The following is a 25773-nucleotide window of genomic DNA, read 5'->3' as shown; positions in this document are numbered from 1 at the left end:
TATTCTCCTTAATATCGATATGTATTTAAAAACACATTTAGTAAACATAGTATTTTGGTTTCTATGTCATAGCGCAACTAATAAGATTCTACATATATGAACAGTGTCAAATTACCATTCAACGTAGGTTATGTCGATGTTCTGGTGCTGAATTTATAATAAAACACGATAAGAAATAGACATGTTAGTGAATTATTGTATATAGAAATAAAAGCAAATAGCGAAGGTGATTTGCACTAATTTCACGATTAAACGCAGAATTTTACAGTTATTAAAATATATCATCAAAGATTATGTATGCTGAAATTATCAACATTTGTTCTCCATACAAATCAATGTAAGTCTTTCAAGAAAGGGAATAAATGAAAATTGTCCTTCATTCCTCAGACATAATGGAAAGACTGGAATAAACTCGATCACCAGATGATGGATTTGGAAGCGATAGATCCCTCAATGAAGTAGGCCGACAATACGATGGACAGTGGGTGTGGAAGTCGTGGAGAATTCCTGGCATTCTCTCGGCAGCCCTACCCAGGTGCCATACCCCTTACTGTGAAGGATCGCATACATAGCCTTCTTGCCACTCTGATATATTGTAGATGCTCTTTTGGTCGCCAGATAATCGTCTTTGACCAAGTGCGGAAAGCCTACATCCGTACAGATTTGTTTGTATAACTGAAGAAACTGTTGTTTACACAATCTTGATCTTGACCTGGATTTCAGAATCAACAGTAATACATCGCTTTTAAACAATACTGACATTTAAACTCAATTTCAATTCAAACGCAGAATCGAGGAGACTACGTGAGAATAGGAACAACAAAAGAATGAAACGGAAACCCTAAAGAAATACACGGGAAAATTCTGGTGTTCCAGAAGGGCAAGCGATCACAGAAAGAATTAATTCTGCTACAACTACGATTAGCCATCTGACCGCATCCTACTCAGGTTTTAGTGATGCCATAATGTTATAGAATTCACTTTATGTGTTTTTGATAAAGTCGCAATAATTAATATAATTATTCTTATCAATATAAACGCTGAAAATTATAGTTATCAAATTAGAAAATCAGATTCAAGAAAGTGTTAAGCATATCTTACGTAGATCTACTGTATCCACCGCTGTGTTGTAGACCGGTAGGACCGTCCGTCATTTCGGTGCTATCGTCCGCAGTGTTCCAGTTGATACTATACGAAGTCGATTTGTCAACGCTACGTCTAGGGTCTTCCTTGCGAGATACAGCACCAAGCAATGGATGATTAACTTTATAACCATCTGACAATATGTCATGCATCATCAGGACGTTATTATCTAATCTGCAGCACATCGCTCGCGCCATGTGTCCGTGATTGTATAGAGTTCCTTCAAGGTATAACAATGTGGGTAAAGAACAATTAACATTCATTTCTAACTTACATATAGAAAGAGCAGGAATATATACATGTACACTAGTTTAGAAATGAGTAAACAATTAACATCATTTGGTAACATATATAAATAATTATTGATTAACATATTGTCAGTGTTACTTCTCTACCTAATGTAATGGAGCTGAAGTATACAGGCTTCATTAGACTGGCCAGTAGTGCCCCCTGCATTCCCAACATGTTCCACTTGCAAATCTTGTCACTGCAGGACATGACGAGCAGTCGCTCTCCGCCTCTCACTGCATCCATGGCCTGGTACTGGTGACTCACGTGCATCTTATTCGTCGGAATCTGTCCTTCACCTTCAAGACAAGGCAATTCTTTATCAGAAACAAATATTTTTGAAGAAATCATCTATAACGGGGATCCGAATCAGGATGTATGAGTAAGTGACTGCAATGTAAAATATAAACAATGTACACCTTTTAACAATTGTCCTTACAGAACCAACACAATATATTTTTGAAATGGGATTCATGAAATGTATGATTCGGAAATTTACATCAGAAATGTGTCTTCTGGGTATAAGGTTTGATGTAATTTGAAATAAAAATGAATTCTATGAATATCTCTATTCCATCAATTAATAGATGTTTCTAAAAGCCAAGCACATGCAGTAAAACTGCTGCTGGAAATGTTAATGGTGAGTGAATGTTAAACTCTGTCACATGATGTAAGAACAACAAAGCAACAAGAAAACACTAGCATGTCATCATGAGCATATTCCTAACTCAAATTCAATAAAACTATGGCAAAATATAAACAAAAGGCACTTATATTTAAACACACTTCCATCTTCTAACAAGTCAAATCATAGATAGAACGCTAAAATGATGAAATAAATTTTTCTCATTTGATCAGCCTGTGTTGTCGCGATTTCTAATCCAGAAGCATTGATAAAACCGATGAAAAAGGATAAGCCTCATTAAATTTGGTCGTACATTGGTGTATTATATTCAGAGACAACAACCCAGGAAATAAGGCGATATGTTTGTCAGCCAACACTAAATAATGCTCCTTGAAATAGATTTTGACATATTCACAGCGGACACTAGGAAACACTGATATTATTAACAGGAAAAGAAAGCTCAATGAGATGTTACCTTGCTCAATCTTTGTCCTCAGTTGTCCTTGTTTGTTATCGGCAAAGGTTGGATTGTGATCTTTTACATTCAGACTGCCTGGTTCATCATTTGATTGGCCAGTACTGAATGTACGTGTGTGAACAAAAATGCATCATGATACCAATTCTATTTAAATAGCTGATAAAGCAGACGTTGAACAGTGATCAGGTCAAACTAAGCTGATATCTTATTTTTTTCCCACATGGAATATAAAAATGAACATCATGATAATACATCATATCGGCGCTTGAAAGTTTATATAACAATTTTGTATCATATAACATATGAACCTAAACAGGTGTGGTTACCTGTGCGTGAAAATTGCCCCATCACCACATGGTGCGGTTGATATGTACAAGTGAAACTTGATATCTGGAACTACTTCAGCCTTCCCTGCCCCATGTCGTCGCAGGACATAAGACTTTTCCCCTCTACTGAGTTTTGCCAAGTGATTGTAAAGAAACCTGCAAGTGTAGATTGCGTTGATTCAATGTAATCAATTACAGAGAAGTGTTGAAATCGGTATCACGAAACATGTAGACTCCGATAGTTTGATCATGGAATGGCAACTGCATTAGTGAACTTTACACAAGAGTCCAACAGCAAATATATCTTTTTCAAAGAGTATTACATATACTCAAATGAGGAAAACATTGAATACCAAAGGAAACGTGATAAGTTATACTGAAAACGTATTCTTTAAAAAGTGGGACCTGACAATACTTATCCTAATGTATTTAAAGAATCGTGAGATATTATCGAAATAGCCCTCGAAATTTCCGATAATTCACTCTGAAATGAATAATTTTCCATTAACTGGAAAGGGAACGGCAATTAAGACAGAAAGGAAAATGACAAGAACAGGAAGGAAATACCTATCAGTCTTATCAGTGTAATATTTCAAATTACAGGAAAGATCAAAGGGACAATTATAAAGGACAAAATAAAACAATAAGAAAATACTAACATGTCAACATATTCATAAACCAGACCGAACTTATATAAAACTAGGAAAAAAATTGACAAAAAAGGTAGATTTGCACGGACACTCATGGAAAATACAAAGATAATAAGACCGGGTGTTTCGGAAACTTTCATCTACCTGCAATATTAGAGAGGTGCTGTCTAGTTATTCATTAAAATTCCGCACTTTTGCAAAAGAAGCGATTGTTATTTAAGTTAGTTTTCAATCAAATACTTCACGTGTACATTTGACGTTTCTTCTTATTTGGAAGTTAAAACAGTTCTGTAAGCGATTCTTCAACAGAAAACTATAGACAACCATGTTCAGGAGTCAATTAAGATAGTTTCGTCATGTTGTCATGCCTAACTATCTAACGTCAAAGAACGTTTCCAGATTTTCAAAACTCTTCTAACATTGTTTATTTTAAGTTTAATTTGGATCACAAATGTAATTGTAAGAATATTAAAGTAACACTTTCAAAAAGTATCTTTTCATGGATGGTGAACCACACAGAGCTCTACCAGCATTAAATCCTTACTTATAAACTGTGTTTACAGTTGTTCTGAATACCACCTTCTCATTCCTCGTGACGCTAAGATCTCAGCGTGCGAATCCACCAGCACTTGTCCCTCTGTCGTCAGTGCATCTCCTTTGATGAAACGGTTCCCTTAAAAATGAAAGAAAAGCTAGGTTACACACACTTTCCTTTTAGTATTAGATCATTCTCATACATCAACTACATCTAGTACAACAAAGTCTCAACCTGAGTAATTTACACCTATATTTATACATTCTGTAATAATGACAATATAGATATTGGTTAAATGGGTAGATATTTTGTAATCAATAGAACTAGACTCAACTGAATGGATGATGTGTAATAATGGGCTCGCCAAGATAACTTTTATGTAATAACAAGTCATGAAAAGAAGACTCGCCAAGACAGGTGCCATGTAATAACAAGTCATGAAAAGAAGACTCGCCAAGACAGGTGTCATGTAATAACAAGTCATGAAAAGAAGACTCGCCAAGACAGGTGTCAAGTAATAACAAGTCATGAAAAGAAGACTCGCCAAGACAGGTGTCAAGTAATAACAAGTCATGAAAAGAAGACTCGCCAAGACAGGTGTCATGTAATAACAAGTCATGAAAAGAAGACTCGCCAAGACAGGTGTCAAGTAATAACAAGTCATGAAAAGAAGACTCGCCAAGACAGCTGTCAAGTAATTACAAACAAAGACTAGACTCGCTTATATTGATGTTTCGCCAAGATGGATGTTCTGTCAACTAATTGAACATTTTACCATCACGTTGAACACGAGAACAATGACCTAAATGGACATCATATGGATTTTTGAAAATCAGCCGTTTTAACTTGAAAATCTAAATCAGTTCAACAGCGCAACATTTTTCGATGTATATTAGAGTGTGAGACGTTTTAAGATTGCGCTATCTATTCTAAATAATGACATGACGCCAAAAGAGCAATGTACATACATTAAATGCTTTTATCACATGGTTTATACATCCATTTACAAAAAAATTAAAAGTACTGATTGAGCAGCTTTCTTTTAAATTCAACAAAATTGATTAGTGAAACGAGCAACCAATACAATCATCTTGGATATATACCGGAAGCTATGCTGATGACGTCAAAGGTCTTGCTAGTTGTAGATTCCATGACGATGCCTGCTATCACCTTACGACCGGCGAGGTTCTCAGATATGTCTGCTACGACTCTATCAAATTTCTCATGGCAGAGCTTAGCCATTCTGTCCTGGAATGTCAGTGGCTGGCTTATCGTGAACTGCAATCACAATAAACTAATGTGCATTGTACATCATCGCATGATATTTACAAGGGCTGATTGATCAATTGTGATCCTTGTGTTATTGAAGAAGTTAAGCAGGGATATCCTTTTTCAGCTCTACTAATTCCTGACTATTTAAGACTGAGTACCCAAAAACAAGTGTCATTTGGTCAGTTGATGAGTTGATGGAGAGGAGGTAGCACTCTAAAGTAAAGACGCCAAGTGACTTTGCAAAATGGAGAAAATCGCTGAAATAGCAGAGGTTCAATATTTGCTCATGAAAGATCATAACACCAAAGGATATCATTCCTGAAAACTGGTAACATAAGGGAATGATGTCCCTTCATATGCTACATTGAATAGGTGGATGGCGGACTTTAAGCGTGGCAGACAGAGCCAGTGGGATGATGCCCGCCCTGGAAGGCCCATCACTATTGCAATCCAAGAAATAGTCAATGAAGTCCATGATATTGTTATCACTGACAGACGAGGTACAGAGACATATATAGCCAGTAAAGTTGGGATTTCACAGGAATGAGTACATTCCTCTCTTACAGAAGGTCTTGTAGTGAGAAAGCCCTAAGAAAGTTGGGTACCAAGATCTCTGCCAGTTGATCAGAACACCTGGTGGACATTGTCGCCATGTTTGAATCTTAAAGAGGCCTACTAGCTTTCTGTAGAGATTTGTGACTATGTTTAAAACATGAGACCATCATTTCACTCTAGAGGCCAAACAATCTAGACAATGGAAGTCACTGGTTCACCCAAGCCAAAGAAGGCAAGACTGTTCCATTAACTGGAAAGGTTGTGACTGTGGTTTGCTGGGATCATGATAGTATTCTGGTAGTAGATTATCTGTACAAGGGACACGCAAGCAATGACTTATAGTATACATCACCTCTTGGCAGTTCAAAGGAAATAGTTTTCAAAAACATCAAGCTCAAGCGCCGCGGAAAATATAGTACAAGTGTGTTGTACCACCAGGACAATGTCCTGTTCACAAGTACGTCATGTCATGGTTACCATTAACTATTGTGGCTTTGAAATGATTGAGTATTCACCTTATTCCCCTGATCTCACCGAAAGCCAAACCCTTAAAGCGACTATAATGTTAAAAAACACTACGATATGAAACGTTCTATTTTCTAATAGTATGTTACAAAACTAAGACTTTCTGTTAATTACTAAAATTAAAAGTCACTGCAACCATTTTTATTGATATCTAAAAAATAAAAAATGTAAACATAGCGGTCTTGATCTAATTCATACATTTAGGCTCGTAACCCTGATGCTGCGCATGCGAATAAGCCTAGAAAGAAGCAATATGGCTGACGCAAATACGAAAAGGCGACGAGGACCTAAAAGTTACCTTACAGAAAGTGCAAGAAAGCGTAAGAGGAAGGAGCCAGACCAGAAAAGAGGACAGGCAAGAATTTATATCAGGAGTTCGATAGATGGCGAAAGATGAACGAGGATCTTGGACTGAATACGGATTCGGAATTTGCGAAACTGCTGCTTGATTGGTTAACTTAACGTCAGCCCTATAATTATGTTATTAACAAAACCATAAAAGTGTTATCTGATAAATGTTGAATGAAAATAGTTGTGTTATTAGCTTGAATTCACTATCGACAACGTGTGTTTGCTGTTGATTGCAAAATTGAGGGTATTCGTTCTAAGTGTAAAACTATGACGGTACTGGTGTTACTGTAAGAATAACAACCGTGATGATAAACATAGACATCATAATAAACAGTGCAATATCTATTAATGTGTACAGATAAAGTATCAATTCCTGCACATTTCTGAACAATACGTTTTTTTTGTTTTTTTCCGATTGCAATTACCCCCTTTGGGACCTCACTAGTTTAACGCCCGCGAATGACAAAGATAATTCTCGCACGACAAAGCCAAAACAAAACAAATTACTAAGATTGATTGTTAATAATTATATATTATAACACTATATAATCATATACTGCAAACAAGAATTCACAGAAAGGCGCAAAAGCAAGTGTCATACATAAGACGTGCGTTTGTTAACTCGTAATCCATGTTTTCTTTGGGGCGGAAGTAAATTACTTCGTCACGTGACAAGTCAGGTGACCCACTCGGCTTTCTTCGTAATCAACCGAGCGTGAACATGTTTATAAACAATAGTCAGGATAAACAATGTTCCGACGCCGAAAATATGTACAAAAACAACAAATTTGATGTTATAGGCGCGTGTATCTCTTTATTATGGTTATATTATATTATTCATAAGCCGAATTCTCTATTTCTCGATGTTGAAGTCTAAGGTAATAGCCGCTTTCAATATGAGGCTCGAAACTTATCAATCAGCCCTCGTAGGAGCCATTTAATAGTAAACAAATGACATCATTTTTTCATAATATCTAAATAAATGAATTAAGGTAAACATTTTGAGTAATCAAACAAATAAGAAAACTCTATTATATTCATAACTGACGGCTTTAAAACCTTTTTTCTTTCGCCAAAGGTTGATGTGTGTACGTATAATTACTTTAGCATTACGTAAACGTGGAATTAAACAAAAACAATAAAACTACTAATGAATAAGAAATCAGGGTTTACCGTAGACATCCCGGATTGGTAGTAATAGAGTCCGTTCTGTTTTAACTGCTTTAATGCTTTTCGGGACGCTTCTCGTTTTGCCTCTTTGATTGTACTGCCTGATGCCCAGGGAAAGTCCATATTTCCTATCATCGCCCTAAGCGTAAACCTAGAACGATTGGTTTAAACGAGTTATTGTCATAAACACAACAAAGAAAGACGAATCTGAAAATCGTAAGCAAATTCAAAATCGATAAATCGAGGCCAAAACAAGAACGAAAGACCTGTGTCAACGTACAGAGGAGGATAAAATTTTCTAGATTGAAACATATCTATTGCCCCAAAAATGAGCAGAGGACTAGGTACAAGTTATTTCAACTTATAACCGCCTTTTCCTCTAATACAATACATGATAAAATTTACATGATAACATAAACAAGGCATACATGATGTATTTAACAGTTAGTACATTTTACTTAAAGCCCCAATATACGTAACATTCACCAAAAATTTAGTGTAGAATCACACATAATTATTGAGATATTCTCTAAGATGTAGTTAAAATTAAGTCATTCAAACAATAGGTACCATTACTTTATGCATAAAGTATTGATACAATGTATATGAGCAGTTGAAACTCGCTATTTGTAAACACACCTCCATTTTAAACACGCCGCCATCGAAATTACGATTGTTGCCGAACCACGTTCGTGACCTGATCTCGCGAGAGTTGAGGTTTCTACTTACAGAGGAAGCACATGCAGATATGTCTACGGTAAGTTTTTGTTTACACACATTGTTTGCGAAGTCTTGTCGTAGACTTCAGGTATTCCTGTGATAAACATTCAGTTTTGGGAAATTATTAGAAGGAATAATTAGTTTAGAAACGATACGACGCACAATTATAACGTAAGAATTCAGAACGGGCCTGATGTTTGATTGGAAAAAAAAGGAAGCGACTGGTGAACGTCTATACTGTGTCTGCCATGTTTACATACGCGGAATATGCGCATGCGCAATGTCATCGCTACGAGCGGTAATGTATGAATTATTGTGGGTCCCACATGGTTTATTTTCCGATTTTTTCAATTTTTATTTAAATTGAAAACAGTCAGTTTTATTTTCTATAATTAAAGGAAAGTATTTGTTTTGTTACATATATTACGGGGAAAATAAGATGAAGTTTTTTTTTTCATAGTGATTTTTACGTATATTGGGGCTTTAAATATGTTGCTGGATTTGATAAAAAATTTGTACATATCTGAATACTTCTGTATTGGTAGTCAGGGGCAGATTTTCATTTCCAAATAAAAATAGACGTAAATTCACTTGATCTATATTCAACATGTTTATACTTTGAAAAGCGTTATTCTTACTCTATTATAAAGCTTACATTCTAGGAAAAAATGAGGATAAAACCAGTGTAAACATCGCGTTCTCCTTTTTTTTAGGAATGTTATGTCACTTTCTCATAAAACCTCTAGGTATAATAACAAGTATCGGGTACATCCGGCTTCAACATCCCTGTATCTCAAACCTATGTTGCTTACCTGTCGCAGTTGATTTGATATTCAGGGGCATGCTCCTGATATCACGATGGCATGATTTCAAAAAATACATTCTGACGAAAATTATGGGGAAAGATTTATGCACGTCATGGGGATCCTATAAAGAAATATTCTCTCTCTCCCGTTAGTTTGCCTGTTGGTTCCGTTACTGTTTACCCTGTTCTCATAAGAAAAAATGACATTTTACTGAGATTGATCAAGGTTTACATGGCGGATGTCGTCGATGAAGCAGAAGACGCTTACTCATGTGGAACGTCTGGTCTTATTCTCCTTGTAATTTTTCAGGAGTCTCCTTGTAAATGTTTTTTTTATATTTACCACAGTTTTATTGAATTTGCTTGTTATTAATGTCCTCTGTCCAAATTACCCCCTGAAATCGTGATATTGGGAATTTTGCTAGAATGCCTTCAATATGTTATCTACCCCAAAATTAGGAGCCAGTTATTAAAATAAGTAACTTTTAAAACTTGAAATAAAATGTTTTAATATGACTTCCAATACATTTATCATGTCGATTGCTCACTAATTCTTTCTGGTTTTTCACTCTAGTAAATAAAAGTCGCAACGAAGACAGGTTATCTGGTCTAAATTGGGAACAAGATCGTTATATCCATTAAACTGTGAAGTGGAGGTCAGTCACTGTGGTGACGACGTTGACAGACTGATATAAGTGGAGAGTGAGTACAACCCTGTCGTGTCCTTGTAATGGTAAATACAACACATATGGTTGATAATCATGTTATTTAAAGACAACCCATCATATATTTGTTCTAAAAATCAAAATGAAGAACTTGAGCCTTTGTAATCGGCCAGGACAGATTCTGGTGCATTCAGCTTCTTATGAAACAAAAAACAACAAAAACAAAAACCAAAAACAAAACAAAAGACAAAAAACCCACACAATTAGGGACAGAAAAGCAAATGATATCATTGAAAAGGCATGTTTCATAAGATTAGATGATGCTTTAGGCTGAATGAAGCATGATGGAGTTCTTCAAATCCGTATTTCTTCAATGCCAATTTTGGTATGTGCATTTAGAAGGTTGGATTAGAGGTTAGGTTGAATACCTTGAGGAGTCATCAGAGATATAAATTTACAACTTACAATACCCTATAAGTTAATTCTCTTTAAATTAAAAAACTACAACAAAATACCGACATGAATCTTAAATCAAACTATATATGAACAAAAGAAAGATTTACGCGGAGAATACTAAATAAAACAAAAACAAAAAACAAAAAAAGGCCAGGTGTTCCAGAAAGGTAATCGGCTACTGCAACATCAATGACACACCCCACCAAGTAATTTTTGGTCAATGTAAGAAAGTAGTGTCACGTTCCCAAGTAGGAATAGGGTAATGCCATAATTATCCGTTAACTTGTCTATCAAAATGTAACATTTAGATGGTTAACGTACGTTCTTTCATGATCTGCCCCGGAAACATCCTGATCCGGAAAAGTCAGTTCTAGATCCCTTTTCTGGGCATATTCATTAAGGACACTGATTGGGTCAGCTCCAGCAGGATATATACTGGTATTCTGATCGTCCAGTAATCGTGAAAGAGTGGGCTTAAACAGACGAAACATGCTTTCTCAGTAGCAAACTATACAGCATCCTGAATTAATGTGAACAGCTTGGGTATTAGTACATGTGAATGCTTATTACTAGAACATCTAAAATAGAGTACAAACCATTTACTAGTAGATACGAAATATCGTCTTCATACTGGAAATTCTGTAAGATTAAAATTTATGTGCGAAGAAACGATACATTATTTTTTTAAATTTTCATAAATAGCCGAAAAAAATACTAATGTTGGAAATGGTCGAGGAGTTTTCTTAATCACAACCAGAGCAAATCAGTAAAGAGGTCAACATTGTATGATAACCTAGATACGTTAATAGTAGTACACATACTGAAGTTTCAGATCGTCCCCAGCACATACAAATATATCAACCACTGCCTATTGTCCCGATTTAAAAAGGATAGCTTTCTTACCACGGAATCCCGATAAACCAAAGCATTGCTTGGTGAGCTTGTGGACAACATATTAATGGATGCTTCCGCCGCCCGTTTCTTCGCATCCTTCTTATTACCTGCAGTTCCTTCAGCTAATTTTCTTTTACCAAGAAGAGCCCGTATTTTGAATCTATTGTTAAGTATAAAAAAATAATGATTAAGTTAAATCCAACTATCAAAGGAAACATAAATTGAAAACACAAAGCAGGCAGGTGTTCTCTGAAGTCTAATTACTTTTTGTGGTATCTGAATTTTCCATCAGTTTTCCAGAAAAATTATAGGGATCAACAGCGACGTAAGTGTTCAGCAATGCATAAATCGTTGTAGATGATTATTTATCGTATCAATCAGGAGTCGTATGGCAAACTGTCTCAACATTTATTACAAATTCAGTGTCGATTCTCAGTTTCAACAAATCATGTAAGATATTTGGTTTCTCTCATATCCTGTTGGATTGAGTTTGGCCATAGCTATGTACAAAATTAAATCATAGGTTTTCACGTGCGCGGAGTAATCTTCGTTAGGGCAGACAGCATTACAGCATACTGTTTATATTGATCTGTCAGCAGTTATCTGCTATCGTCATGTCAACAAAGTCATAATATTCAGCCAAGATTGAAAATTGGATGAGCCATCTTCTCAGCTTCGTGAGAAATACGCTGTTTTCCTGTACTCTTTCTATGGAGCAAAACATCCACAGATCTTCATCTGTAACTTAAACGACCCATACTGTTTGGTAGTAGCTACAAATGCCCATAAAATTCTAATAATAAAAGATAAAAATAAATATTTATTTGCCCCCATGGAAAAATATATGCTTGAAAATATGATGACGAAAATACTGGTTGTGAACGATTTATCAATAAATTAGGTTCGAAAAAAACGACCGACTATCATGTAAATTGCATGTTTATATCACGGGCCGTAAAAACACAAATCACTCAACAATTATAGGACACTGCATGAACGTCAGGAAGATTTCTAACATGTTGGCAAACACTAATAACATTGACTTGGTTTCATCAGTCCGAGTACTATCCCCAGTCCCCGCGTCCTTGTGAAGCTCAGCTTTTACATCTGATGCCACAATATGTGGTACCTTCATCATCACAATAAAAAACCTAGTTAACACTTACAATCCAAAGAAGCTGTCTGAAACTTGCATCGAATCCCTGCTAGCTTGTTTTCACATGAGAAATTGCAGGATCACCATAAATATTATTGCAAATGATCTTATCTACTACGGGTTGACGATGCTCCTTGAATAAATCATAAGTTCGCTTACTATAGAGTCATGATTTCAAATATAAAACTATATTATTACTGTAGCGGGGAGATTATCATGGAGAAGACACGGCAACTTTAATATTTTTCAAAAATCATTATTCTACAGAGGGACCTAAAATCAATGACATTCGAGATTAAGCAAAACTGCCCTGATTTTGTTTTTGGAGTTGGTAATGTCAGTAGAAGATTAGAGTATGACGTTTCAATGACTACATGGTGACCTTCATCTAATAACACAACCAGTGATGCTGAACCCACTGAATGCTTGAATGAAATTGATTCAAAATAGGTCGGTCAAAAGTGTTTCGTATTGTTTGACTTCACACTTTGATTATTATTAAATTGACCATTAAACTTAATGTGACCCTACCTTTTGTTCCCAGCATATCATATCAAAGTCATTTACAAATAAAAATATCGCTGATATTAAAGGAGCTTAGTAATTCTTCGCAAGAACATACATACGTTGGACAATGAGAAGGGCCCCATTTAGCTTCTTCTTCAAAACTGCCAATTTCTCCTTTTGCTTGTGCATATTCCATGAATGCACTAATGGGATTTTTTCCAGTTGATACTGAAGAAATGCAGTTGGTAGGACTCGTCTGCTCTATTTGGCCCCAGCTCGGCAAATTTACATTTGAACGAGAAGGAGTATATTTGCTTAATTCTCTTGAGACGGCATAAGTCGAACTTTCACTTTCACTTCCATTTTCTTCCTTATCAGAACAAATCATGCCATCCCTGATATACATATAAGTGCTGGTCTCATCCGATTGATGATTTGCTTCACTCTGTTAAAAAAAACCAACAGAGGAGATACCAACTTGTTAACAGAATCGTAATTCAAATTAGGCAAAATATTCACAATAGAAAAATTTACACGGAAACTCCTGAACACGAGACTCTAAAGGGATCTTCACGCCCACCATTTTTTCCTTTATTTCCAACAGTTCCACAACTAATAGGGCACAACAAGAAGAACAAGGACCGAGGGAATACTACATGTAAACGATAGGGTTTCAAATTGGCGTAAGAAGCAAATACAACAGCTTATTTGTGCTCTGTAGTCGAATGTTTACATATATTGAAGTCCAAACATGTACATATGCAAGAATATAGTGCCCTTTTTGTGTCAAAAAATGAAAAAAAACAATGTTTTTTGTGGGAAATGCTACAATATCATTTCTTCATTTTTAAAGAAAACTTAACATTAACATGCAAATAGATATCATATATGCAAGGCATTATTTCAAAGTTTGACATTTGGGAGAGGAAATAATTATGTGATGGATTTTGAGAAAGAACATGCTCTTTTCACATTAAGCGAAATTTTCTGAATGTCAAAAATACAACTTCCTAATGGAGTCCATTTGTGATTATGTGCTAATACATCTTCAAATAGTGTAAAATAAATTGTCCAAAAATCTGTTTTGGACTGAAGTAAAATAAGAATAAAGTGAACTAAAACACTTTGTTTTATTGGTACAAAGGGGCTGTCACCAACATTAATAACACACAAAACTAAATGTTCTTACAACTGCTGAATCAATACTAAATGATAGATCGATATTGGTGCACACAATAAACCACCTAATCCGGAACCCAATAAGGTTGTATTATATATAGGTATTCCAAATCACTTCATCTAATGTGATCCCATTGCGACCCATTGAGTCCGGTATTTCTAGTATATTTGTTTTTCAACAGTCAAACTGAATTCAACCTGAATATCACTTCGGAGGATGAAATGTTTATCCCGCATTTAGTTCTTCTTGAAAAGTAACAAGAGACAAAGCCAACATAACAACAGCATCATAATCTATACTCAAATTCATTGAAACTAGGGCAAAATATGAACAGAAGAAATGTTTACAGGCAGGCTCTTGAAAACGAACAAAGATAATAAGACCAGGTGTTCCGTTTGGGTAAGCGTTTTCTGCTTCATCGACGATGACCCATATTGTAAATCGTGGTCAAATCAAGTAAGTAGGGTCAAGCTAAACCCACAGATAACCTTTCACTAACAAATAATACACAAGGTAATACCACATTGCAGTAAAAATTCATTATCAAATATATTACAGACAATTAATTGAACTAAACGATACAGCTTATTTAGGCCTTCTGTGGCTAGTTCGTTTTGCACGGGATTCAAAGCGCGGAAATGTGAATGAAAATCAGGGAAACATTCATCGAAAAATGCAGTAAACTTTTCAATATTGGATCATTTTGAAGGAACATCGATTACATACTATAAGCATTATAAGCCGTGCTCATAATTTGATAAACGGGGCATACAGATTCAATGCATACTCCATGACAAAGCACAAAAAGAGCAGAAAGAAAAGGCCAAGGTCTGATTTTTTCATATCTATTTAAGTCTTTTTAATATGTCTTTGGTAGAAGACACGGAAGATTTTAAAACAACAGAACATTTAAACGTATAGATTGTAGTTAGATATTACGTTTCAACCTGATTGTTTCCGCTGTTGCTATATAGAGACCGGAGAGCACGGTCTGCTGCCGCCTCCTTTGCTTCCCTTTTCCTACTTCCAGTTCCAGATGCAACGAATTTCTCAAAGTACACGTCATACTGAAAGCTGAAACAACACGGAAATCATTGTAACAGGACACAATTTTCCTTTGTGTTGACTTTTGATTGATATAAACTGCGTTAGAGTTACTAGCTGAGTTGGTACAGTTGGTATTCGTTGAAGAGAATGTCGTATTTCCGAAAACAGTTGAGTACTATATTCCATGATTTCAGAAAATTACTTAATTACATAACTAATGGAATATAGGTAACCTCAGTATTAGCAATGATGTTAGCTCTGAACATGTTTATTGAAAAGAGAAGACTTCTTCGGAAATAGACGTGACTTTAGCAAACCGTGCGTATGATCAATACCGTCATGTCCTTCCATGGGACAATTGAGCGTGAGATCAAGTGCACATTTCTTTTGTCCTCGTTTTAAATCTTAATTTCAGTTGCCTCCCTTAGCCTATTGTTATCGGCACACACCTATTACACAGGAACTTGTGAAAGGAAGAAATTAACGTGTGTGACGAAAATATGTCTTACGTTGAAGTAACATGTGCCATGTGGTATTTACACAAAGAGAGAAGCAACAGGGTTGTACTGGTTGTGTGATCACGACAGGGTTGTACTTGTAGTGTGGTCAGGACAGGGTTGTACTGGTAGTGTGGTGACGACAGGGTTGTACTGGCTGTGTGATCACGACAGGGTTGTACTGTTAGTGTGGTCAGGACAGGGTTGTACTGGTAGTGTGATCACGACAGTGTTGTACTGGTAGTGTTATAACGACAGGGTTGTACTGGTAGTATGGACAGGACAGTGTTGTACTGGTAGTATGGACAGGACAGGGTTGTACTGGTAGTATGGACAGGACAGGGTTGTACTGGTAGTGTGGAGAGGACAGGGTTGTACTGGTAGTGTGATCACGACAGTGTTGTACTGGTAGTGTGATGACGACAGGGTTGTACCGGTAGTGTGGTCAGGACAGTGTTGTACTGGTAATGTGATCAGGACAGGGTTGTACTGGTAGTGTGGTCAGGACAGGGTTTTACCGGTAGTGTGGTCAGGACACGGTTGTACTGGTAGTATGGACATGACAGGGTTGTACTGGTAGTGTGAACAGGACAGGGTTGTACTGGTAGTGTGGTCAAGACAGGGTTGTACCGGTAGTGTGGTCAGGACAGTGTTGTACTGGTAATGTGATCACGACAGTGTTGTACTGGTAGTGTTATAACGACAGTGTTGTACTGGTAGTGTGGTCAGGACAGGGTTGTACTGGTAGTATGGACAGGACAGGGTTGTACTGGTAGTGTGGACAGGACAGGGTTGTACTGGTAGTGTGATAACGACAGGGTTGTACTGGTAGTGTGGACAGGACAGGGTTGTACTGGTAGTGTGGTCAGGACAGGGTTGTAACGGTAGTGTGGTCAGGACAGGGTTGTACTGGTAGTGTGGAGAGGACAGGGTTGTACTGGTAGTGTGGACAGGACAGGGTTGTACTGGTAGTGTGATCACGACAGTGTTGTACTGGTAGTGTTATAACGACAGGGTTGTACTGGTAGTATGGACAGGACAGGGTTGTACTGGTAGTGTGGACAGGACAGGGTTGTACTGGTAGTGTGGTCAGGACAGGGTTGTACACAGGGTTGTACTGGTAGTGTGGACAGGACAGGGTTGTACTGGTAGTATGGACAGGACAGGGTTGTACTGGTAGTGTGGACAGGACAGGGTTGTACTGGTAGTGTGGTCACCACAGGGTTGTACTGGTAGTGTGGACAGGACAGGGTTGTACTGGTAATGTGATCACGACAGGGATGTACTGGTAATGTGATCACGACAGGGATGTACTGGTAGTGTGATCAGGACAGGGTTGTACTGGTAGTGTGGTCACCACAGGGTTGTACTGGTAGTGTGGTCAGGACAGGTTGTACTGGTAATGTGATCACGACAGGGATGTACTGGTAATGTGATCACGATAGGGATGTACTGGTAGTGTGATCAGGACAGGGTTGTACTGGTAGTGTGATAACGACAAGACAACTAAAAGTAACATGATATTGTTTGATTTTTTTTCTATTTTTCTAAGCTGGATACAGAAAGAACAATGTAAAACAAATATTGTAGTAGACAGTGCTTATATTAAAAAGCAGATACAATTCAACCTTGAAAATCGTACATGTATACATGAACATGACATTTCCAGTTCTGGTTACATTTAAATGTAGAGATACATCCATTTTTTCACATTTTTTTCACATGCTAACTTATGATAAAACATCACATAAAACATTATTTGTATCAGTCAAGTTTATAAGCTGAAAAATATAGACTGGAGAGGAAATGTCCTGATTCCCCGTCGGATTTCACAGTAAAGAGGTACACTCAGTGCGCTTCACCTTGTCAATGTTCTTCTTCCTTGATAACATAACTAACTATCACAACACTAATGATGTTTAGCTGTGTTACTTGTAATGAATTGCGTTGATTTGGTTGACCTCACTGAGAGAAAGCCGTCATATATGTTTTAACAGAATAACAATGATAAATCGCACAATGAAAGATCTAATCCGATTGTCTAAGACGAAGCTTGTGGAACTGGGTTTGATTAAAAATACAATTACCCTCCGTTGTTACACTTACACTCCGTTGTTACACTTACCCTCCGTTGTTACACTTACCCTCCGTTGTTACACTTACCCTCCGTTGTTACACTTACCCTCCGTTGTTACACTTTCCCTCCGTTGTTACAATTACCCTCCGTTGTTACACTCACCCTCCGTTGTTACACTTTCCCTCTGTTGTTACACTTACCCTCCGTTGCTACACCTAACCTCCCTTGTTACACTCACTCTCCGTTGTTACACTTACCCTCCGTTGTTACACTTTCCCTCTGTTGTTACACTTTCCCTCCGTTGTTACACTTACCCTCTGTTGTTACACTTTCCCTCCGTTGTTACACTTTCCCTCCGTTGTTACACTTACCCTCCGTTGTTAGACTTACCCTCCGTTGTTACACTTTCCCTCCGTTGTTACACTTACTCTCCGTTGTTACACTTACCCTCCGTTGTTACACTTTCCCTCCGTTGTTACACTTACCCTCCGTTGTTACACTCACCCTCCGTTGCTACACCTAACCTCCCTTGTTACACTCACTCTCCGTTGTTACACTTACCCTCCGTTGTTACACTTTCCCTCCGTAGTTACACTTACCCTCCGTTGTTAGACTTACCCTCCGTTGTTACACTTTCCCTCCGTTGTTACACTTACCCTCCGTTGTTACAATTACCCTCCGTTGTTACACTCACCCTCCGTTGTTACACTTACCCTCTGTTGTTACACTCACCCTCCGTTGCTACACCTAACCTCCCTTGTTACACTCACTCTCCGTTGTTACACTTACCCTCCGTTGTTACACTTACCCTCTGTTGTTACACTTTCCCTCCGTTGTTACACTTACCCTCCGTTGTTACACTTTCCCTCCGTTGTTACACTTACCCTCCGTTGTTACACTTTCCCTCCGTTGTTACACTTACCCTCCGTTGTTACACTTACCCTCCGTTGTTACACTTTCCCTCCGTTGTTACACTTACCCTCCGTTGTTACACTTACTCTCCGTTGTTACACTTACCCTCCGTTGTTACACTTTCCCTCCGTTGTTACACTTACCCTCCGTTGTTACACTCACCCTCCGTTGTTACACTCACCCTCCGTTGCTACACCTAACCTCCCTTGTTACACTCACTCTCCGTTGTTACACTTACCCTCCGTTGTTACACTTTCCCTCCGTTGTTACACTTACCCTCCGTTGTTAGACTTACCCTCCGTTGTTACACTTTCCCTCCGTTGTTACAATTACCCTCCGTTGTTACACTCACCCTCCGTTGTTACACTTTCCCTCCCTTGTTACACTCACCCTCCGTTGTTACTCCGTTGCTACACCTAACCTCCCTTGTTACACTCACTCTCCGTTGTTACACTTACCCTCCGTTGTTACACTTACCCTCTGTTGTTACACTTTCCCTCCGTTGTTACATTTTCCCTCCGTTGTTACACTTACCCTCCGTTGTTACACTCACCCTCCGTTGTTACACTTTCCCTCTGTTGTTACACTCACCCTCCGTTGTTACACCTAACCTCCCTTACACTTTCTCTCCGTTGTTACACTTACCCTCCGTTGTTACACTTACCCTCTGTTGTTACACTTTCCCTCCGTTGTTACACTTACCCTCCGTTGTTACACTTACCCTCCGTTGTTACACTTTCCCTCCGTTGTTACACTTACCCTCCGTTGTTACAATTACCCTTCGTTGTTACACTTACCCTCCGTTGTTACACTTTCCCTCTGTTGTTACACTCACCCTCCGTTGTTACACTTACTCTCCGTTGTTACACTTACCCTCCGTTGTTACACTTTCCCTCCGTTGTTACACTTACCCTCCGTTGTTACACTCACCCTCCGTTGCTACACCTAACCTCCCTTGTTACACTCACTCTCCGTTGTTACACTTACCCTCCGTTGTTACACTTACTCTCCGTTGCTACACCTAACCTCCGTTGTTACACTAACACTCCGTTGTTACACTTATCCTCCGTTGTAACGCTTACCCTCCGTTGTTACACTTACCCTCCGTTGTTACACTTACTCTCCGTTGTTACACTTACCCTCCGTTGTTACACTTACCCTCCGTTGCTACACTTACCCTCCATCGCCTGTAATCGTTTCTTCATATCGGACCTCATACTTTCTCTTCACTGCATACTCTTGAAGTCTGCTGATACAATTTTTGTTCATATTGTCCAAACTTTCTCGCCATTCCTCTGTCATGATCACCTAAGCCTGTTCGATTTAGTCCACGTGAATCACAGAAGTGTTCCGTCACCGTAAAAAGAATACGTGCTGGAAACGGTATGATAATAGTAATAAATATACTTCCCAATAAAACCCTTCCTTTGGTCACCATTACATAGCTCAGAGTAAAAGACTGTCTAACTTCTCACTCAATACATATGTAAGAAAACTCCCCAACTTCTACTCGACAAAATTCGTAGTTCATTAAATTTGTCTCAAGACCAACTCAATTCATCATCCCATGAAATCGACATAAGCAAGATTCAATCCTTAAATGAATGGTTGATCAATAGCATGCGGTCATCTCATGTAACAATTTAATCTGTACTTTTGTCACCTTAATTTTAAGAATGAAATCTCTTATATCAGACCGTACATGCTATTTCCTGTGTGTTTTCTCCATTGTGAATATAAAGGATCCGTTAATAATCTTCCCACCCACCAATAAACCATGTCTATAGCCTGCCAGGTAAACATTGATATACTATCATTGATTCAGTGATTAACAAATATCTCATTGATATCATTTTTCCTTCCAGATAACACTTTGCCTTATGGTATATTTATCATACGTATGCACTGGTCATCTTCCCTGGTCGTATATTCGATAAAACTTCAGCCTTTAATTAACATCACCAGTAAATAATTCCCCGGTGGAACGTGCAGTCATCTGTCCGAACACGCTATTTAATATTGTTCTAGTTCCTTCACGGTGTGGCATCTATCCGAACACATTGTTAAACGTTGTTCTAGTTCCTTCACGGTGTGGCATCTATTCGAACACACTGTTAAACGTTGTTCTAGTTCCTTCACGGTGTGGCATCTATTCGAACACACTGTTAAACGTTGTTCTAGTTCCTTCACGGTGTGGCATCTATCCGAACACATTGGTGTGGCATCTATTCGAACACACTGTTAAACGTTGTTCTAGTTCCTTTCCGGTGTGGCATCTATCCGAACACATTGTTAAACGTTGCTCTGGTTCCGTCACGGTGTGGCATCTATCCGAACACGATGATAAACGTTGTTCTAGTTCCTTCACGTGTGGCATCTATCCGAACACGATGATAAACGTTGTTCTAGTTCCTTCACGGTGTGGCATCTATCCGAACACGATGATAAACGTTGTTCTAGTTCCTTCACGGTGTGGCATCTATCCGAACACGATGATAAACGTTGTTCTAGTTCCTTCACGGTGTGGCATCTATCCGAACACATTGTTAAACGTTGTTCTAGTTCCTTCACGGTGTGGCATCTATTCGAACACACTGTTAAACGTTGTTCTAGTTCCTTCACGGTGTGGCATCTATCCGAACACGATGATAAACGTTGTTCTAGTTCCTTCACGGTGTGGCATCTATTCGAACACACTGTTAAACGTTGTTCTAGTTCCTTCACGGTGTGGCATCTATCCGAACACATTGTTAAACGTTGTTCTAGTTCCTTCACGGTGTGGCATCTATTCGAACACACTGTTAAACGTTGTTCCAGTTCCTTCACGGTGTGGCATCTATCCGAACACGATGATAAACGTTGTTCTAGTTCCTTCACGGTGTGGCATCTATTCGAACACACTGTTAAACGTTGTTCCAGTTCCTTCACGGTGTGGCATCTATCCGAACACGATGATAAACGTTGTTCTAGTTCCTTCACGGTGTGGCATCTATTCGAACACACTTTTAAATGTTGTTCTGATTCCCTCAATGTGTGACATCTATCCGAACACATTGTTAAACGTTGTTCTGATTCCCTCAATGTGTGGCATCTATCCGAAAAACAATTGTTAAACATTGTTCTGGTTCCGGCACGGTGTGGCATCTATCCGAACACATTGTTAAACGTTGTTCTAGTTCCTTTCCGGTGTGGCATCTATCCGAACACATTGTTAAACGTTGCTCTGGTTCCGTCACGGTGTGGCATCTATCCGAACACGTTGCTCTAGTTCCTTCAAGGTGTGGCATCTATCCGAACACGTTGCTCTAGTTCCTTCACGGTGTGGCATCTATTCGAACACGCTGATAAACGTTGTTCTAGTTCCGTCACGGTGTGGCATCTATCCGAACACACTGTTAAACGTTGTTCTTGTTCCTTCAAGGTGTGGCATCTATCCGAACACGTTGTTCTGATTCCCTCATGGTGTGGCATCTATCCGAACACGTTGTTCTGGTTCCGTCATGGTGAGGCATCTATCCGAACACATTATTTAACGTTGTTCTGGTTCCCTCGTTGTGTGGGATCTATCCGAACACACTGTTAAACGTTGTTCGAGTTCCTTCACGGTGTGGTATCTATCCGAACACATTGTTAAACGTTGTTCTGATTCCTTCACGGTGTGGCATCTATCCGAACACATTATTAAACGTTGCTCTGATTCCCTCATGGTGTGGCATCTATCCGAAAAACAATTGTTAAACGTTGTTCTGGTTCCTTCACGGTGTGGCATCTATCCGAACACATTGTTAAACGTTGTTCTGATTCCCTCAATGTGTGGCATCTATCCGAAAAACAATTGTTAAACGTTGTTCTGGTTCCGGCACGGTGTGGCATCTATCCGAACACATTGTTAAACGTTGTTCTGATTCCCTCAATGTGTGGCATCTATCCGAAAAACAATTGTTAAACGTTGTTCTGGTTCCGGCACGGTGTGGCATCTATCCGAACACATTATTAAACGTTGCTCTAGTTACTTAACGGTGTGGCATCTATCCGAACACATTGTTAAACGTTGTTTTGGTTCCTTCACGGTGTGACATCTATCCGAAAAAACAATTATCAAACGTTGCACTGGTTCCGTCACGGCGTGGCATCTATCCGAACACACTGTTAAACGTTGTTCTGATTCCCTCATGGTGTGGCATCTATCCGAAAAACAATTGTTAAACGTTGCTCTGTTTCCGTCACGGTGTGGCATCTATTCGAACACACTTTTAAACGTTTCTCTGGTTCCTTCACGGTGTGGCATCTATCCGAACACGTTGCTCTAGTTCCTTCACGGTGTGGCATCTATTCGAACACGCTGATAAACGTTGTTCTAGTTCCTTCACGGTGTGGCATCTATCCGAACACATTGTTCTGGTTCCGTAATGGTGTGGTATCTATCCGAACACATTGTTAAACGTTGTTCTGATTCCTTCACGGTGTGGCATCTATCCGAACACATTATTAAACGTTGCTCTAGTTCCTTGACGGTGTGGCATCTATCCGAACACATTGTTAAACGTTGTTCTGATTCTCTCATGGTGTGGCATCTATCCGAAAAACAATTGTTAAACGTTGTTCTAGTTCCTTCACGGTGTGGCATCTATCCGAACACATTGTTAAACGTTGTTCTGATTCTCTCATGGTGTGGCATCTATCCGAAAAACAATTGTTAAACGTTATTCTTGTTCCTTCACAGTGTGGCATCTATCCGAACACACTGTCAAACGTTGCTCTGGTTCCTTCACGGTGTGGCATCTATCTGAACACGTTGTTAAATGTTGTTCTAGTTTCTTCACCGTGTGGCATCTATCCGAACACATTATTTAACGTTGTTCTGGTTCCCTCGTTGTGTGGAATCTATCCGAACACATTGTTAAACGTTGTTCTAGTTCCTTCACGGTGTGGCATCTATCCGAACAATTTGTTAAACGTTGTTCTGGTTCCGTCACGGTGTGGCATCTATCCGAACACATTGTTAAACGTTGTTCTGGTTCCTTCACGGTGTGGCATCTATCCGAACAAGCTGTTTAACGTTGTTCTATTTCCTTCATGGTGTGGCATCTATCCGAACACATTTTTAAAAGTTGCTTTAGTTGACCTTTGACCAATCCTGCCGGATTGGCAGTCTATTCTAAAATTGTCAAAATCGGGTTCTTACTTCCGAATTAAAAGAGGGAAATTTTGACATGTATATTACACGTAAATTTACTAAAATATGAAAGTGTTGCGATATTGGTTGCAGATACTATAAAGGTTCCAAAGATGTTACACTCAAGCTCCTTAGGTCCCCTTATCGCCACCAGGAAGAGTCCACAAAAATGGGGTCACTGCTCGAGGAGGTTTTGTTATAGGAGCCCCCCCCCCCCCCCCCCCCCAAAAAAAAAAAAAAGTACACTGAGAAGAAGACTATATAAGAGTAAGCATCTTCTGCTTCATCAACAACACCCGCCATGTTAACTTTGGTCAATCCAAATAAGTGATGTCAGGTTCGCAAATGAGAATAAGGCATAAAACAACAAAAGTAACTAGCAAACTAACTAGCAACAAACACGTCCAGTTTCATATCGCACAAAGAAATTGAATATTTCTAAATTTGATCACTATGGCGACCCGAAGTTTTTTTTATCAACCTGAATCTCCATCATTTGACGACTTCCTGCATAAAATCGTGATAATGGAATAAGTCTGATGACTTTTGAATCAACTGTAACATGTAAACACCATAGGTTGAGGATGCAGGATGTTACTGTTCAGAAATAGGAAAAAAATAAAATAGGGAAATTGAAATCATCACACTTATCATACAGCTTTGTGGAAAGCTGTCTATGTTGCTTTCATTGTTAGAAAAGATCGAGATAATCATCTGGTGTAGAACAGTCTGCTGTGTCCTTGATTTCCAATTCTGGGGATAATATACAAAGCGGTGATCAATAGATCTCTTGTTATTTAAAGACAAGACGTCATCAATATATCTGAAAGTGAGATCTGAAACGAATCTGCCAGATCTCTGTTTAATAAATTCGGCCTCGAAATGAAAACAAAATCAAGTCAGATGGGAAAGACAGCTTACAACATTAACCGGCAGTAGTCGACAAATGAGTGCAGCAGTATGGCAAAACTTCACAATAAAACACTACTTGTGAAGCTATTTATTGCCAACACTTCTAGGCTGATAGGGTTTGGTGTTTAGAAGTATTTCTACACATTAATATGCTGAAGGTGACAAGTTGACATGCCTTGGTAAATTGGCTCATTATCAACTGATCGGAATGTGATGAGAGACAGTACTTTACTCCAATCACTGTAGTGTACATTAGTAAACCTGTAGATACAGATTTGTCTCCACTTGGTTATAGTCTAATCATACACTACACCTGCTGTTCACAGCACATACTTGCTCTATATATCATAGTCATTGTGAATGATAACAATATATTAGCCTACAGTAAATAAACTTCGCTTCTAACGTATTCTGCGACCGGAACTGAATGTCTGTGGACTAATGCACTTTATTTACAATTATTGTGTTTTCCCCTAATAAAACATAAGAATATCTACTGTGTTTACACTCCAATAAATTTAGTCCACAACGTGGGCTAGACGATGACGTAACAATATTAGCGCTACACTCACATCCATGAGTTCTGGCTACGATGCTACGATACTTCAATTTCGGAAAATGAAACAAACACAATGTCTGTTGCCACAAAAAACTCCACTGTATCCCTCCCTAATAATGTACCATCATTTCTCTCTTCAAATGTGAAATCAACGTCGGGAATACTCACAAACTCCAGGTTTGAAAATTGCACGTTTAACATGTAACGTGTTCGGTTTCACTTCCTGCCTCGTCGGCCAAGTTGCATCACGACTGACTTCCGCGTCTCGATGAATGTTGTGTTGTGTTGTTTC

General features: G+C 38.5%; 1 protein-coding gene across 1 annotated transcript; it reads right to left on the bottom strand.

Annotated features, from left to right (window-relative positions):
• Positions 1-273: 273 nt before the first annotated feature.
• On the bottom strand, positions 274-25746 carry LOC132551065 (double-stranded RNA-specific adenosine deaminase-like). Its single transcript, XM_060215170.1, has 14 exons — positions 25650-25746; positions 20012-20208; positions 15249-15375; positions 13241-13566; positions 11468-11618; positions 10886-11037; positions 7922-8069; positions 5149-5323; positions 4090-4183; positions 2861-3016; positions 2532-2635; positions 1539-1730; positions 1102-1363; positions 274-712 (listed from the first exon to the last, which is right to left on the bottom strand). The coding sequence occupies exons 2-14, from the start codon at positions 20134-20136 to the stop codon at positions 451-453; spliced, it is 2274 nt and encodes a 757-aa protein (XP_060071153.1). The 5' UTR covers positions 20137-20208; positions 25650-25746; the 3' UTR covers positions 274-450.
• Positions 25747-25773: the final 27 nt, after the last annotated feature.

This window comes from Ylistrum balloti, unplaced genomic scaffold (genome assembly GCF_031769215.1).
Source record: "Ylistrum balloti isolate Yb309-2 unplaced genomic scaffold, AGI_CSIRO_Ybal_v1 Utg370170, whole genome shotgun sequence".
NCBI classification, from domain to species: Eukaryota; Metazoa; Mollusca; class Bivalvia; order Pectinida; family Pectinidae; genus Ylistrum; species Ylistrum balloti.
The sequence above is the reverse complement of the archived record's forward strand: the minus strand, read 5'-3'. Positions and strand labels throughout refer to the sequence as shown.

Coding starts and splice junctions, on each gene's coding strand:
- LOC132551065 (XM_060215170.1), bottom strand. CDS start 20,136: ATGACAGAGGAATGGCGAGAAAGTTTGGACAATATGAACAAAAATTGT. Junction 13,567..15,248: donor GCAACAGCGGAAACAATCAG/GTTGAAACGTAA, acceptor TTTTTTTAACAG/AGTGAAGCAAATCATCAATC. Junction 1,364..1,538: donor CTTCAGCTCCATTACATTAG/GTAGAGAAGTAA, acceptor TATACCTTGAAG/GAACTCTATACAATCACGGA.